Source organism: Lepisosteus platostomus, chromosome 28 (genome assembly GCF_059453375.1).
Source record: "Lepisosteus platostomus isolate fLepPlt1 chromosome 28, fLepPlt1.hap1, whole genome shotgun sequence".
Lineage (NCBI taxonomy): Eukaryota > Metazoa > Chordata > Actinopteri > Semionotiformes > Lepisosteidae > Lepisosteus > Lepisosteus platostomus.
Genome location: NC_142638.1, coordinates 6,024,152 through 6,040,595, shown reverse-complemented (window position 1 = coordinate 6,040,595; position 16,444 = coordinate 6,024,152). Strand labels below are relative to the sequence as shown.

General features: G+C 54.9%; 1 protein-coding gene across 1 annotated transcript; it reads right to left on the bottom strand.

Moving 5' to 3' along the window:
- Positions 1-256: 256 nt before the first annotated feature.
- On the bottom strand, positions 257-16,128 carry med1 (mediator complex subunit 1). The gene is made up of 17 exons (XM_088622581.1): positions 15,906-16,128; positions 14,185-14,291; positions 13,349-13,427; positions 12,684-12,738; positions 11,898-12,030; positions 11,589-11,617; positions 10,914-10,985; positions 10,417-10,491; positions 9,771-9,844; positions 9,471-9,560; positions 8,602-8,713; positions 8,064-8,188; positions 6,967-7,091; positions 6,537-6,738; positions 5,987-6,082; positions 5,554-5,659; positions 257-5,261 (listed from the first exon to the last, which is right to left on the bottom strand). Exons 1-17 carry the CDS (start codon positions 16,024-16,026, stop codon positions 1,307-1,309), a joined length of 5,556 nt encoding a protein of 1,851 aa, XP_088478707.1. The 5' UTR covers positions 16,027-16,128; the 3' UTR covers positions 257-1,306.
- Between the last annotated feature and the right edge of the window lie 316 nt (positions 16,129-16,444).

Here is a 16,444-nt window from a genome sequence, read left to right as displayed (position 1 = left end):
AATATTTAATTAATTAAATGTATATCCTCTAGTCTATTTTAACAAAGCCCCTTTTCTCTAATGTAGGGGGGATCCTACTCTAACAAAAGACAGGCTTATCACACCTCGAACAGTTAATCTAACCCTTCCCTGTGTTCCTAATTTAGGTTTCTGAAACTTAGAATCATTTCTTGTTGAGAAAGAACACATTACCCTAAGGTTATTCCCCAGCTGGTTGATATTTTGTAATTGTTACAGGATAAAAAATCAAAACACGTTTTGTAATTTTCACAAAGAAATGTTTATTAAAATTGGCATATCAACTCCCTTTGTTTTATAAAATCAAATATAACCTTTGTGTTTTAAAAACTGCACATTTTCAGCCAAATCATTCTGCGCAAGTGTAAAATCATTAAAATGTTTTAATGGAACATATTAAAATGTAAAAGCTTTATGGTTTTATGTATATACAGTATTTTTTTTTAAATACAATAAAATGGTAAAGCTGACTTTTGTAGACGCCACATTATTCGGGAATACAGAGCTTTTTATCCACACGAGGTTCCATGAAATTATTTGCACTTATTGTTTTGGACAAGGTAAAAAAAACAAAAGAGCAAGCTAAAGAAAATGTTTAGGAGTAAAATCTGCTTGGTGCAAAGCCAAGATCTTAAACTTTAGCATTCAACCATCCATATTAAGTGTGTTTTCAAAATGCAGATAAAACGGTTGACAACAGCCCTCGAAATAAAAACACCATCTTTTTTTATGCAGCTGATTTCAAGCAGCGGTAAATGAAACCAGTTGGATGTTTCACTTTTCAGTGAAGGAGCAGTCCTACAACTAAATTACAAAGCAGAAGAAACAACTTCAGTCACACACTTCTGCCAACTGGATGCAAACCACTTTCCGAACAGAACACAAGAAGGAATTCGATTTCAAAGACTTGCGAAGATCACCATCCTCTTCCTCGACACTGCTTCATTTCCACTGTTACACAATTCCAATAACTGCCTACACTGTATACTGTCTTAAAAGATTTCAGTCACAAACCCCCTGTTGATAAGACACCTTTTCTTCCCCCCAAAGGCCACCATCTTCAATTGTCAAGAAAGGTCCTTGGACTACACTGCTTCCTTAGAGAAGTAGCTCCAGGCTGCCCAAACTCCATCCGACGTGGTGTTGCAAGAACAGGCAAACTCTCTCCCCCTTGTTGCTCGAGAAGGGCTTCCGTTTGGCTCACAATCGATTTGAGCGCGTGTCAGATTGGCCGAGTTCCCTTTCCCCCGCACTGGAGAGCAGCCTCCCAGGGGAACAGGCTCCCCACCTATTTGAAAGAATCCAGGTTGCCAGTGAGGGCAGAGTCCATGAGGTCATCATCCTCTGTCCGCAAATAGGCCGGGCTGGGCCGGGCTGGCCGGTCGGACCCCAGGAGGGACAGCGAGGGGTCTGGGGCCGCGATGGGGGAGCGGGACCAGCTGTCTGCTTTCAAGGGGTGCGAGGAAGAGGTGGAGCAAGAGGAAGAGGACTTCTTCTTCTCCTTGTCTCGGTCCCGCTCCCTCTCTCGCTCCCTCTCCTTCTGTTTCTTCTTCTCCTTCTTGTGCTTCTTGTGCTTCTCCCCAGAGCTGATGGGCATGGAGCTCATGTACTCATGGGGGGGCTGCAGGGGGCGCAGCGCCTGGTCGTCGTCCGAGCTGGGGCTGTTCTGATGGGACTTCTCGGCCACGGAGCTGCTGCCGGACTCGCTCTCGCTGTCGGGGTTCAGGGGGGTGTAGCCGGGCGAGCGGCCGTGGCTGGGGGAGCAGCGGTCGTGCTTGGGGGTGGAGGCGCTGAAGAGGGGCGAGCCGTAGGCCTTGGGGCCGGAGAGCTGGGACCTCATGGCTTCCCCCGAGCCCTCGCCCGGTTTCTGCAGGGTCACCTTGGCCTTGATGCTGGGGGAACCCCCGTCCGGCTTGCTGATGATGATCTTGGCCACCCCGGTGCTGCTCACCACCCCACTCTTGGAGTCCAGCGCCTTCTTGTCGCCTGACCCCACTCCGGACATGGACACCTTGGACTTGCTCTCCTTGTCCCCTTTGTCCCGCTTGCTCATGTATTCGCCCCCGTGCTTGGAGGAGGGAGGACCGATATTCGGAGGCAGCCCCCCGGCCCCCCCGCAGCCCCCCTCCCCCCCCTCCTCGCCCCCGACCCCGCCGGTGCCCACCCCGTGCTTCAGCTTGTCAATGACCGCAGTGAGGGAGGGCTTCTTGTTGCGGCTGGGAGACTTGCCTTTGGCGTTGGGGTTGTTGTTCCCTCCTCCCCCTCCTCCCCCACCCCCACCACCCCCGTACTGGGACTGGGAGCCGGCGGAGAAGGACGAGGAGCTGGAGGAGGAAGAGGAGGAGCTGGAGGAGGAGGAGGAACTGGAGGAAGACGACGAGGAGCCCGACGACGAGGTGCCCCCCATCTGCTGCTTCTGTGGTCCCATCCCGCTGCCGGAGGAAGTCTTGGATCCGCTGCCCAGCCCTCCGCCCCCCGAGCCCATGGGGGACTTGGCCTTGGAGGAGGGAGGGGTGCCTGGGACCTGCTGCTGCTGGAGCTTCATGGGGGAGGAGAGCTTGTCGGGGGCCCCCACACCGCGGGAGTGCGAGGGGGAGATGTTGGGCTTGATGTTGGGGTTGATGAGAGACGCCGGTGGCTTCCCCCCCTGGGGTTTCATCTTGGCCCCCCCTCCTACCCCGCCGCCTGCCACCACCCCGGCCCCTGCCAGCCCGTGCTTGGTGATGGGCGAGGAGCCCGGCTTCCCCCCTCCCATGCCCTGGGATGAGCCCTTCGACTGTGAGCCGCCCCCCCCGCTGCCCCCCCCGCCACCTCCTCCTCCGCCGCCGCCGCCGCCCGGCTTGGACCCGCCCCCCTGCCCCAGAGACCCGTCCGATTTGCTGCCCTTCATCTTCCCCGAAGAGGAGGAAGAGGAGGAGGAGTGGGAGTGGTGGCTCTTGCTGCCCCCGCCTCCTGCTGCCCCCCCGCCGCCCCCCCCGGCCGAGCTGCTGGAGGTGTACCCCCCGTGGGAGGAGGTCTTCCCGCCAGTCAGCGTGCCCTTCGGGATCTGGATGGTGATCTTGGGGATGGGGGGTGTGGCGCCCCCCGGAGGGGTTTGGGAACGACCTGAGCTGCCTGGAGACTTGGATCCCCCGCCTGCCCCCATGGATCCTCCCCCCGAACCCCCAATCCCGCTGGGGGGGGTGTAGGGCCGACCCCCCGAGCTGTGAGAGGGGGATTTACCCTCAGGGTCCAGCTTCTTGCGCTTGGGTGGCTTATCCTTGGACTTGCCGTCGCTGGAGGGGGTCCGGCTGCGCTTGCCCTGCTTCCCTTCGGAGGAGCCCCCCGACGCCCCGCCCAATCCAGACCCCCCCCCTCCTCCTCCTCCCCCGTTCCCCTCCTTGCCCCCCCCTCGCATCAGCTGCTGCTGCTTCGCCTTGGCGTCGCTTTTGAAATCGCTGCCCCCCCCGCCTCCCATCCCCATCATCATCAGGGGGCTCTGCCCCCCACCGGAGTGGGAGTCGGCCAGATCCGGAGCCGGCAAGGGCCCCCCCAGGAGGGGCTTTCCCCCTCCCCCGCTGCCCCCGAAAACCATGCTCATCTCGAAGGGGTCCTTCATGGAGGGGTCGGGCGTGCTGCGGCCGTGGGGCGTGGGGTTCTGGGGGGTACCCGCCGGGGTGTGCTGCTGGCTGCCCCCCCCGAACCCCTTCACCAGATCCAGGTCGCCGTCGGCGCTGGGGGAACTGTCCTCGAAGTAGGCCTGGGGGAAGCCCGGACCCGCCAGCAGCTCGGGGTTGAAATCCACGGTGTCGGGGAAGAAGTTATTGGAGGAGGAGTCGCTGTTGGGCGTGGCGGCCGTCGCGGCGTCGGCGATCAGGTCCACGGGGTCGGTGAAGGGATTCTCGTTGCTGCCGGCGCTGAACAGGTCGGCCTCGAACACGGCGCTCCCCTGCCCCGAGCTGGAGGAGTCCCGGATGGGGGTGCCCAGGGCTCCCCCGTCGTCACCCCCGCCCAGGCCGTGATGGTGCGGCCCGTGACCCCCGCCCCCCCCGGCGGCCATCTTGCCGGCCTGCTCGGGGATGTCCGACAGGATCTCGTTGATGTCGGCGCCGATGCTGTCGGAGCTGGAGAGGCGCACCATCCTGCTGGGGCCCGATGGGAGGGGCTGGGATGGCGCCACCTGCTGCTGCTGCTGCTGCTGCTGCTGCTGGGATTGAGACTGGGGGGGCCCCTGGGAGAGATACGGCACCCCCGGGCCCGTGGGCGGGGTGCCGCACTGGCTGGGGGCCGGCGTGATGCTGTGGGGGGTGTCCAGTCCGTCCCCGGGGAGGTTGACGTCGAAGATGGGGTTCTGGGAGGCGTCCACGTCCATGGAGAAGAGCTCCCGGTGGAAGTCGTCCTCCAACTGGTGGTGCTGGTGGTGCTGGAGTGCCAGCGGCAGGGAGCCCTGTGGCTTCAGGCCCATGGCGCCCCCCATCCCGCCGGCCTTGTCGGGGTTGCGCTGGCGCTTCTTCTTGGTCTTGCCGCCGCTAACGCCGCCGCCCCCCCCGCACGAGCCCCCGCCCATGATGTCGGTGCGCGGCGAGCCGGAGGAGTTCTGCCTCTCCAGGGGGCTGGAGCTGTAGAGGCTGGAGAAGTCCTGGGAGGGGTTGTCCTTCAGCAGGTTCATCAGCATGGGGTGGTTCTTGGTGTTGCTGGCCGGCGAGGAGGCCGGCGGCGGGGTGTGGTGAGGCTGGTGGCCCGCGGCCGGGGGCGCCTGGGTGGGGCTGGAGCCCACGTTGCCCGTGATCTGCAGCAGGCTGGTGAGGATGGGGTTCTGGGTCACTTTGCTGAAATCGTCCCCGTGGCCCTGCTGTGCCGGCTGCTGCAGCGGCGCCTGCTGCTGCTGGGCCCCCCCGGCCTGGCTCATCGGCTCTCCCCCGGGCCCCCGGCCCTCGTGTCTCTCCTTGAGCGCCAGGCCCATCCCGAAAAGGGTGCTAATGGGGCCCGGGAAGGAGGCTCCAGCTCCTCCTCCTCCCCCTGCTGCCCCAGCGCTGCTGCCCCCTCCGCCTGTGGGCGTGTTGCCCCCTCCGACCCCAGGGATGCCCATCAGATTGCCTCCCCCTCCTGTGCCCATGCCGTACCCAGGGCTGCCCGCGGGGGGCAGATTCTTCTTCACCATGTCCTCCACCGTCTCCGCGATCAGGGATAGCGCCGGGGTGTCGGCTTGGATGGTCTCTGCCTTCCGCCGGATGGCACGCATGGTCACCGGGATCGACATGCACCTGGAAAGGGTTTTTTTTTTGGAGGGGGGGGGGATAAGGGAAAAAAGGCAGGTCAGCAAAATGAAGAACCAAAAAAAGGTCAAGCTGCTTTCCAAAACTCTGCAACAGAAAAACAGTACAGAATTCTGAAAGCCAGGCAATTTTATTAGTTTGGATGAAACAGCTTTGAGGTTTTTAACTTCACACCCTTCATTTTGTTTAGATCTGATATCCAACACAATTTCAGTATTTATGCAGGGCTTGCAAACACTGAAAGGCCCAAGCTGACAAACACGCCAGAATCGGCTCGTACCTCTGAACCACCTTGGTGATGAAGTCATCAGTGCAGATGAGAGCGTCCGACAGGCCTTTGTACAGCTTACAGGAGACCTGGCGTGAGTCCAGCACCTCCATTACCACTGGGGGGCAGCAGAGAGACAGGTAAGCACATCCAGCAAAAAACAGGTGATCAATTAGACCGTTCTTGATAAAATGGCTGCTGAAGTCCAGCCATTACAATTACAGCCCAGTTGGCCACTAGATTTATTCTCCCACTTAGTTGAACAATTAGTTGAAGGGAAAAATGAGCTGGTTTTGGAGCAGTTTTAATAAAAGGCAGCCAAAATAATCCAATATGTACGAGCTTTTGCAGGCCTTGACTATGTGCACGACCATACGACCGCAGGGAGACGGGGGAGAGGAGCGAGGGTTTTGGGGAGGTGGGGAAGGTAAATGTTCTTTCTTACCGCAGACCAGGGACTCGTTGACAGGGTGCTGGAAGGACACGCTGAAACTGGAGTCCGTCAGGGGACACACCTCAAACTGCAGCAGCCCCGGGGTGTCTGAGCGAGAGAGAGAAAGCGAGAGGGAGTGAGAGTGGAGACAGAGCAGGGAGACCGGGAGAAACATCTGTGAAGTGGAGAACGTCTGTCTCGTTGGAAAATATTTCACTTCATTTTTAGTCATTACTTGTAATCTAATCATAGTGCTTTTACTTTTAATGAATTAATCTGATCTACTTTAAACTTCCCTGTAGCAGAATGTGTGTAATCGGCATTGTTTCACTCTCAGGTTTTCCTAATAAATAGAATCTGTTCTGATTACAACTGTAAACTGTACTTGGGTTCGGCAGTACAGATACTCATCACTCACGGCAATGAAGTGAACTGAACTGAGAGAGAAAGTGCATGAAAAGTGAATCTGAGAGACGCAGGCTTGAGACTGGGACACTAAGGCACTGCAGAGCTAGGTTCTTAAAGGACAGCTGGGTGCAGTGTGAGAGAAGGGGGTACCCACCTTCCTTGAGGACTGTGCGCTTTACACAGCTCCCAATGAGCGTGTTGTAGGCCGCCTGGTGCCTGATGATGTCCAGCAGGGCGGGGACTTGGGCTGGGTGGCGGAACGGGACCTTGGTCACCAGCGCCCCCTGCAGGCACCTCCCGTCCTGCACAGGGGCGTCCCGGTTCAGGAAGTAACAGTGCTGCTGCCCAGGCAGAGACTGAAGCACGAAAGGGAGGAGGGAGAGTGAGCAAGGAGCAGACAAGGATGACAGCTGGGTAAAGTTCACACCAAACCAATAAAATCAAGAGGGCAAGGACAGAAATCGGCACAGGCAAATGGCCGGGTAAAGAGCTATTTTGAAACACCACTGTACAAGGCTTGAGAGAAAAACACAGCCCCAGCCCCACACACAGACACAGACGGGCGAGCACACAGTTATACCCACTGCATAGAAGCGCATGTTGTGAGCGAGGGGGGGCAGGGCGCCCCCCCCCTCCTCCTGTAGCTGGCTCTGGGTGATGAGCTCATAGAGGGGCGCCAGAGGTGGGGCTGTCTCGAACAGGGGGATCCCTGTGGAGCACAGAGGGGGGTGGGGGAACAGGAAAAAGGTTACCACCGGGGCGGCGCCAGAGCCCCCAGGCCAGCACCTAGAGCCGATCACTCTCACTCCACCAGCATAGGGGAGTCGGAGGAGGCCTCCGTTCCACCTGATCGACGTCTGTTTTCTCCTGCTGGAGTCTAGCTGCTCTCCCAAACCTCACATTCATCCCATCTAGTGATCCGAGAGCCTCACTCAGACCCTGCTTGAAGGATCCCAGCGAACAGCATGGCTGTTCTTCAGCCCTAGGCACTCTCACTATGATTAATTAAAATTGAATTAAATTGAATCACGTCTATTGACACGATGCACTTCAAACTATTCTTATGCCAAACCACGTGATTGATGGGGGGAGTCGAGCGACCATCACTTCGATACTTCAGGTTTCTAGAACAGCTGCTAGATAGCGTGTGATTATTGATTTGGAGCACTTAGAGTTGATCGCAGGTATGCTGTTTCAGCTTGTTTTTCGTTGGTCACTAGGTGTTTCCCTTCTTCGTAGGCCCTAACAATTTCGTAGGCCCTAGGCACTGTGAAATCCGGCACTGCTTGGCAGCCAGACCTCACTGGGAAGTGGTGCTTAGGCTGATGTTCATTCTCATGCCTGCGGTCTTACACCCACACCACCAGGCCAAAAATCCCTCCCAGTATGCCACTTTAACTGGAATCAACAGCACTTTTCCCAAGGGCACCCCCCCCCCCCAAGCCTGGCATGTGTCTGTAACTTGTATCAATCTGTGAGGCAAGAACACTGCCCTGGCCTGCTAGTGCCCATGGTGCTCTTCTGCTGCAGAAGCAGAAGGCTCTAACCTCACTCGAGAGGAAGGAAATTTGCACGGACAATCACAAAAGGTCAAAGGGCTGGAGCGGGGGCACAGGGAACCTGGCTGCTGCCCCAATGCTGGCCGTGTGGTGTCCCCACCCCCTCCCCAGGCCAGGCTCACCGGTGGCGTTGCCCATCCTGTGGATGAAGGACAGGGAGAAGGGCAGGGGCCGCCGCAGCTTGAGGAAGAAGCAGGCGGGCAGGTCCACGCAGTTGGAGTTGGTGACGGAGGAGAAGGAGGGAGTCCTGAGGAGGGCAGGAGAGAGGGCGACAGTGAGGGTGGTCCTGCGACAAGATGTTCACACCTGCCACACTCCAGCAGGGACAGGCCCGCTCACATCCGCGGAGCAACGAGAACTGGAAAGTAGGCATTGCAACCCGTTGATTAAAATGCCTCTCCCTCTTTGCCCACAGGTGCAAGAATTGCTTTACCTTGCATACCCACTCAGTTTGCACAGTCACCAGTGGCTCTTACAAGACTTGGTGCTCCAGGAAGCGCAGAGCCTTGGCTGACAAACCCCAGCGCTCCCCCCCAGTGGCGCTGTGCCAGCCGTGAACCCACACCGGACTGACAGCGCGCGCCAGGCTTGACCCCGACACGCGGGGTTGCAGAGCTCAGCCGAGTGTCTCCGTGCCGACGGACACCTAGACAGACCCACCCCTTGTTGTCCACTGGGTGGGTGCCGGTGATGAGAGGGGCGATGGGCAGCTTGTACACGGAGGAGGTCCCCTCGATCGTCACGGAGACGCCCACGCCCAGGTTGCGCGGCACTGCGGGAGACAGACAGACACAGGGTGAGCGAGACAAGACTGTGAGCCGGAAGGCACTGGTTTATACTTCTACCCAAAAGGACACAAGCAGCAGTCGTTCCAGTCACTCCAGGGGGCTGGGGCTAGGGTTCATCAGCTGGGACTCTCAGTGTCCCTGCAAACAGCAACCTCTGCCAGGTGCCTGCAGCCTAGCAGTGATGTCAGGGAAGGATGTGCCCCTCATCCAGTCAGAGATAACTCTCCTGTTAGCAGCTGTGGAGCCGGTAGCACATGTGTCACATGATCCGTGGCTTGAGGGGTCTGCTCTTTCTTACTTTGCCTACATGAGACACATCTGTCGATTCCAATTACCAGAAAGTAATTGGAGATGCTAAATGTCAAAACAAAACGTAAGAGTTTCCAAACCGATAGCCAACCTAAAAGTCTCTGCAGACAGAGGGCAGGGAGTTACCTTAGGGTAGGCTTAAGAGCTCTGATTGGCTACAGCCCTTCAAGACCAACATGTAGCAGCTGGGCCTGTCACAGTCCGGTTAAGGAAAAGAGCTAGATCTAGTTACATGAATGAGGTCAAAAGACAGCAGTCAGTCAGGATTATATTTATAGGTAGGAGTCAGGCCTTTAGGATTTATGGGCAGGAAGCATTCAGGATGCAAGGGTTTAGAGGCAGGATGCAGTTTTGAGAATCGAAAGGACAAAGGGCGTGCGGAGTTCTGGAGTTCAGAGGGAGCGTGTCAGTCAGAGGCTTTTGGAGTCTGACCGTTGGAGTCGGTAAGGTTCAGCAGAGCACCGGTCTCCTCCTCAAACACATCATAGGGCGACACATAGCACTGCAGAGTGACGAGGTGCCCTGTACAGAAAGAGGACAACAAGTCAGCACCAGGTCTGGGCCACGGTGATGTTTCAGGTATAACTAGAGCATCAGTAGGACAGCTCTAGTTCTTTGTCCCTACTGGGTTATCCGCTTATAGCTAGTTGTGTCATCTCCGGTGCTCAGATCAGAACGTGCCCACTGTGAACGTGTGCATCAGTAGCTGTGGTTCAATTGTGTGCTGTGTACCTCCACTCCGGGCAGTCACCAATCCCACGCTGCCGTGCAGGATGGTCTCCACAGTGTTGGCGTTAGTGGCTAACCTGCAACATGGAGAGAAGAGGGAGAACACTGGAACACACAATATTCAACAACGTGACACAGCAGCCAGAGTGTGCCAGTATGCTCACCACACACCAGCTCTCAGTGGGGAGGAGAACAGAGTGATGAAGGCTAGGGATTATAAGGAGACCATGATTGGTAAAGGCCAGGGGGAAATTTGTCCAGGACTCCGGGGCAACACCCCTACTCCTTTCAAGAAACACCCTGGCATTTAATGACCACAGAGAGCCAGGACCTCAGTTTTAGGTCTCATCCAAATTAAGGCACCTTATTTGCAGTAGAGTGTCCCTGTCACTTTACTAGGGCATTAGGACCCACACAGATCACAGGGTGAGTGCCCCCTACAAGTCCCACTAACACCTTTTCCAGCAGCAGTCTCAGCTCTCCCAGGAGTCTCCCATCCAGGTACTGGCTAGGCTCACACCTGGTGAGCTTCAGTGGGTTGCCAGCTGTGAGCTGCAGGGCGATTTAGGTGCTCGTGTGATATTATTGCAGGCTTGCATAATCTTGCAAAGGCTGGCTGACCAGCACCTCCTCCGCACAGAAGCCTCACCTGAACATGTGCATCATCTTGGTGAGGTCCATTTCAAGAGACTGCAGGGCAAGGTACATCTTTGTCTTCAGCTTGCTGCAGTGGGAGAGATTGAGGAGGGATTGGGAGAAAGATCAGGGAGGAAGGGGGAGGTGGTATATCGTGGAGGGATTGAAAAAGGAGGTATATAGGGAGTGAGAGTGTGGAGAGGGATTTAGAGAGAGGAAAGCAAAATGAGAAACGATTGAAGGAGAAGGAGAGATAGGAACAGAGAGTAAGGAAAGGAAAAAAGAAAAAGAGAGAAAATGGGAGATTAAAATGAGTTGGATGCAAAACCCTTTTGAAATGAGTTGAAAACACATACATGCAGGTACAGACTCTGTGGCCCAGGTACAGGTCACACTGGTTAGTGCACAGGTAGCACCCAGTACAAGGAAGGCAGTGGTCCTGTAAGCCACAGGTGTGCAGGCAGGCAGACATGGCCTGCTGCTGGGAGTATGATGGCTGAACACACTTACTTGTCTCCAGGAAGCTTATACAGGTTCACCAGACCCTTCAGGTGCTTGGAAAACTCTTCGAAATTCCTCTCCCTGTTGGGAGGGACAAACAATTTGTTTAGGGAACCGAAAGGCTGTTTCAAATGGAAAAAGGGTGAGGAGTACATTCTGTGTAAGTTGTGATGAAGAAAATACCGCAGGCCCCCACCAGACAGGGTCTGCACATTCCGATTACAGGAAAAGGCGAAAAATCATATAAGAGGAAAATGAGGATGGAAGAAAAAAGGCTATATTTTGAACCAGTCTTTAATCGCTGAATATATGGATATATTCTTCGTATGGAGAGGCAAGTTTCAAAGCAATCAGATGTTCCAAGCTGAGCGAGTACAAAACAAAACAGATCATTGGAGATTCCACATTTGTAAAAAAATAACTCCTGACTTTTTACACTGACTGACTGAACTGCAGAAGTTATGAAAATCATTGCCATTCAGGACACTTCATAGTTTGTAGTCAGTTAACTGAACCCAGGATCTCATCCAGTCAATCATTCTGTTTCCTGAATGAAGCCAAAGTATCGGCTTCAACCGCATGGCTGGGTAGCTTGTTCCAGACTCCCATAGAAAAGGGAAGCATCATGCAGTGAGTCGCAGTGTTGCTCACTGTTGCCCAGTGTTGTGCTAAGGCAGTGCTTACCTGAGGTGCTGGACCAACTCTGGGCAGCTCTGAAACACGAAAGAGAGAGACAGAAGAACATCAGTCCATTAGCAGCAGGTTCACCAATAAAACCTGGCCAGTCTGCTGCGCCCAGTTTCCACTGCGAGACAAATCTCTGAGCACTCTAGAAGGGCACGTCGGCACCTCTCTTTCCCTCCCTGAGGCTCTCGAGCTGCATCTCCTCTCTCCACTGGACGCTGCATTATCAGCCAGGGGGCGTGCGACTGGCCGGCCCGTCCTCAACGGTCAGCGAAAGAACAGACGCCCCCCCACACCCCCCCAACTCACCGCGGGGTTCTCCCCATGATGCGCCACCTTGACATCCACCAGCTGCCCCCCCGAGTCCAGCTGCACCTCCACGTAGAACATGTCCGAGGTGATGTAGCACTCTGTCCCCGAGGGGCTCAGGTGGGAACCCAGCCTGAGGGACAAGCAGACGGGCATCAGATACGAGACGGGGGAGGAGGGGGAGAACGCTGGCAGAGAAAGAGCACCTTGGCCGTGGTCTGGGCATGCCACCGGCACCGCATGGTCCCCGTTTCATGGTGCATCTGTGCCCCGATTTGGGGGGCTCTGCTCAGTGCCTAAAGGGTCACCGTTCATTCTCTTTCTCTGCTTAGGAGTTTCAAGCATGCCACAAATTAAAACGCAACGCTTCCATGTAGCAAAACCGATTTTTTGCAACTAAAGATCTAGGTAAATGAAAATCATCATTCATTTGATCGTCATTCATATCGATTAGAAGACTACTGCCACCTTTAGCAATGATGCGCCAAACCAAGGCTAAATTCGAACCCAGGTGAGCCAGCACAGCCTACCCAGCGTGGTGTGGGAGCTTATCCAAGCTGTGGCACATGCCAACATACATTATACCTTCCAATTACTATCCGCATAACCTTACTTTTATTACACAAAAGGTGTGAAAGCTTGACATTTCAAATGTATTGTTATCAGAGCAAATAGATTGTCCATCTAAGACTAAGTTGCCTCTGCTGTCGGCGGTGAAAACTACTGTGGATTCATCGTTTCACTCTGCACGAAAGCCCAGCTGTGCCAGGGCGGCGCGCGGCTTACCCGTTCTGCCGAGCGATCGACTCCAGGCGGTCTGTCATGGCGGGCAGAGAGGACACTGGGAGGACGAGAGAAGCCGGGAGAGGGAGAGGCTGGGTTACTGAGGCTCGGCGGAGCAGAGAGAACGTGGGGCAGCAGCTGACCTGCCTCACACCAGCCCACCCCGACCCCCGGATCAGTTCGTCACCTCTGCCCATTCTTCCTTCCCCGATAGCAAACCCACTCTCGCCCGGAGAAGGCTAACATCGAGCGGTTCTTTTCCAGTCCAGGCACCCAGATTTTACCTGGACCTCACTGGGAAGAGATGCAGAGCTATAGAAGGTAAAGGGAGTCTGCCAGTGCTGGGCTGTCCCCTCCTTCACAGCGTGTGGTGTGACTAACGGACTGCATTTCCTTGGCAAGTCTGAATACCTCCTGTACAGCTCTGTAGAATTCCAGAGATATAAACATCTTTTTCAAAACTCTTTAACTATCATAAGCTTGGAAAGAAGGAATTCTGAGATGGCAGATGAAGGAATTCACACAGGTGCACTCTGCTTGACCCACCACGCCCTGCCAGGGCCCGCTTCTGGGCACTGTTCTGTGCAATGCCAGCTGTGTGGTAACTTGTACCGCTGCCCTGATCAGCTCCACACAATCAGCCCTCCCCCACACCCCAATCCCCTCACCTTTCAGGGCTCTCTGCAGCGTCTCCAGACAGGTGAGCAGGAGCTGGTGTCCCCCAGCATTCAACACATTGCGCTTCTCCTGGGTGGCGGGAGAAAGAGAGATTGAAGGCCTATTAAAATGCACACAACACCCCTGTAATACACACCCCCTGACTGCACTAGCATGACCTTCGCCCTTCTGTACCAAGTCCTCCCAACATTTCGGGCTGACCCCCCCAAGAGCAGCGGGTGCTGAGCCCTCTATCTCCCCCACACTGCTCTCCCCATCCTGCCCCATCCCTCTTCTCTCTCCCTGCTCCTGCTCTCACAAGTTTCTCTTATTTGATCTGAATTCTAAGATACAACTTTTGCTTTTTCAACGTCTAGTTTATATCCATATACAACCATATTTCTCCAGGAGGGCCTCAAAAAGAAACTGGCTAACCACAATCTAATAACTGTACAAACTGTAATATATATAATATAATTATACTAATACTCGTCCAGACTAACCAAAATTGCTCTTATCTTTTGAGCACTGGTGTTTTGTAATGTGAAGAGAATGTCTAATGTTGTCAAGAGTTTGTCTATCCTGACTAAATCCCTTTAGATCTAAATTCATTAACAGAGAGAATATTTGATCCAATCTTCAGTACATGATTGATGCGACAGTCCACATTGAGCAGTGAGCTCTGGAGGAAAGACACACATCTAGCCTGGCCTTTCTCTTCTTTGAAGATTGACTTGAAATAATGGTTTCCTCCCAGGAAGGGGGCAGGTCTGCTCTGGTGCCCTCTCTCTGCCCCCCCGCATGTCCTGGTGCCTTTGTGAGCTCCACCCTCCTCTCCCTCACTCACCATAGCCTGCCGCACAACCTTGCTGGTCTCTTGCCATGGCCGGGAGGCGCAGTGTTTGGCATGAAGCCTCTCCAGTAGGGCACCGACTCTGCTCTGCTTCTCTGCCTCTGAAGGGCGTAGAGGGCACAGGGTTAGGAAGACACACAGAGCACTCTCCCAGGGAACAGGGCAACACACACACACACAGAGCACTCTCCCAGGGAACAGGGCAACACACACACACACAGAGCACTCTCCCAGGGAACAGGGCAACACACACACACACAGAGCACTCTCCCAGGGAACAGGGCAACACACACACACACAGAGCACTCTCCCAGGGAACAGGGCAACACACACACACACAGAGCACTCTCCCAGGGAACAGAGCAACACACACACACACAGAGCACTCTCCCAGGGAACAGGGCAACACACACACACACACAGAGCACTCTCCCAGGGAACAGAGCAACACACACACAGAGCACTCTCCCAGGGAACAGGGCAACACACACACAGAGCACTCTCCCAGGGAACAGGGCAACACACACACAGAGCACTCTCCCAGGGAACAGGGCAACACACACACAGAGCACTCTCCCAGGGAACAGGGCAACACACACACAGAGCACTCTCCCAGGGAACAGGGCAACACACACACACACACACACACACAGAGCACTCTCACAGGGAACAGGGCAACACACACACAGAGCACTCTCACAGGGAACAGGGCAACACACACACAGAGCACTCTCCCAGGGAACAGGGCAACACACACACAGAGCACTCTCCCAGGGAACAGGGCAACACACACACAGAGCACTCCCACAGGGAAAAGGCAACACACGCACACACACACAGAGCACTCTCCCAGGGAACAGGGCAACACACACACAGAGCACTCTCACGGGGAACAGAGCAACACACAGAACACTCTCCCAGGGAACAGGGCAACACACGCACACACAGAGCACTCTCACAGGGAAAAGGCAACACACGCACACACAGAGCACTCCCACAGGGAAAAGGCAACACACGCACACACAGAGCACTCCCACAGGGAAAAGGGCAACACACACACAGAGCACTCCCACAGGAAACAAGGCAACACACACACAGAGCACTCCCACAGGAAACAGGGCAACACACACAGCTAGGCATTTGGTACACAAGGCTACACAAAACTGACAAAGTTATCTCAGAGGAAGAACAACAGGTATACTGCATACAGCTGTAAAAGCCGCGGCAACCCACTGGCACGGACCCCAAAACTCCCTGCTCCGCATGCAGGGCGATTTACAGCGTTATGGAAGTGCAGATCAAAGAGCTTTCAGGTAGGGTTTCAGGACCACCTCAGCACGATATGACACTGTTATGATTAAGGGTATGTCTCAGAGGAGCGATCAGCCAAGATATGCGTAGATCCAAATGGAAAGCAAACACGCCTGACATCAAAATGAAATCAAAAACTCATAAAGGGGGAGGAGATCGTCTTATTTATTTTTTTGCAATTTCAATAATTCAATGACTCTTTTCTTTGAAAACGAAAAAAGGCGAAAAGGTATATAAAGGTGATTTTCACTGGCTCCGGTCCAACCCCTGGCGCTCCATTCATAATTACTAAATAATATTCTCAAGATCTCAACGCCCCACAGTAACAGATCAGCGAGAACGCGATACTGTAGCTCTGCCGATCTGCTGTCGACCCCCGATTTCCCCCGTGAGCACGTCATTACCTGTCCCCTCCTCAGGCCTGGGACGATCCCCGATCGTAGGGGGCCCAACGGTCGGTGCCCCGGGCCCGAGTTCTCTCGCTGGGCTACAACCCGATATAACAACCCCAGAAACCGCCGCCATTTTCAATATAAAAATCTTCCGTCGCGCAGGGTAGAGTTTCCGACAAGATAGCCGGGGGCGGGGGGGCGCGGGGTTGTGGCGTCATCAGGAGGCGACTCGGACCGAGCAAACGAGGGTGGAGGTGCTGTAACTGCGGATCAATCGTTTTTCTGCTTTGAAGGACTTTTCTTCAAGAAGCCCCCGGCGACGATAAGGACGTGGCAGATTTTATAAATAAAATCTAATCTGTGTTGAAAGCCATTGCAGATGCTGCTGCTGTTAGTTCTAAAATAATAAAGGCGGAGCTGCAGATCCAAAGATATACCGTGCGTGTGCTATCCGATGCAGTCTGGTTTCTTACTGGGGATCCGGCCGGGCATCCCCCAACAACCTCGAGAAACGTGGCTGAAACCTGTCTCCGGTCTGAAGTAGTTTCAAC

Bases quoted from the DNA above. Each gene is read 5' to 3' on its own strand.
- med1 (XM_088622581.1), bottom strand. From the start codon at position 16,026: ATGGCGGCGGTTTCTGGGGTTGTTATATCGGGTTGTAGCCCAGCGAGA. The intron at 8,714-9,470 runs GTCAGACTCCAA...TGTCTCCCGCAG, and splicing joins GAACCTTACCGACTCCAACG to TGCCGCGCAACCTGGGCGTG. The intron at 8,189-8,601 runs GTGGGTCTGTCT...TGCCCTCCTCAG, and splicing joins CACCCAGTGGACAACAAGGG to GACTCCCTCCTTCTCCTCCG.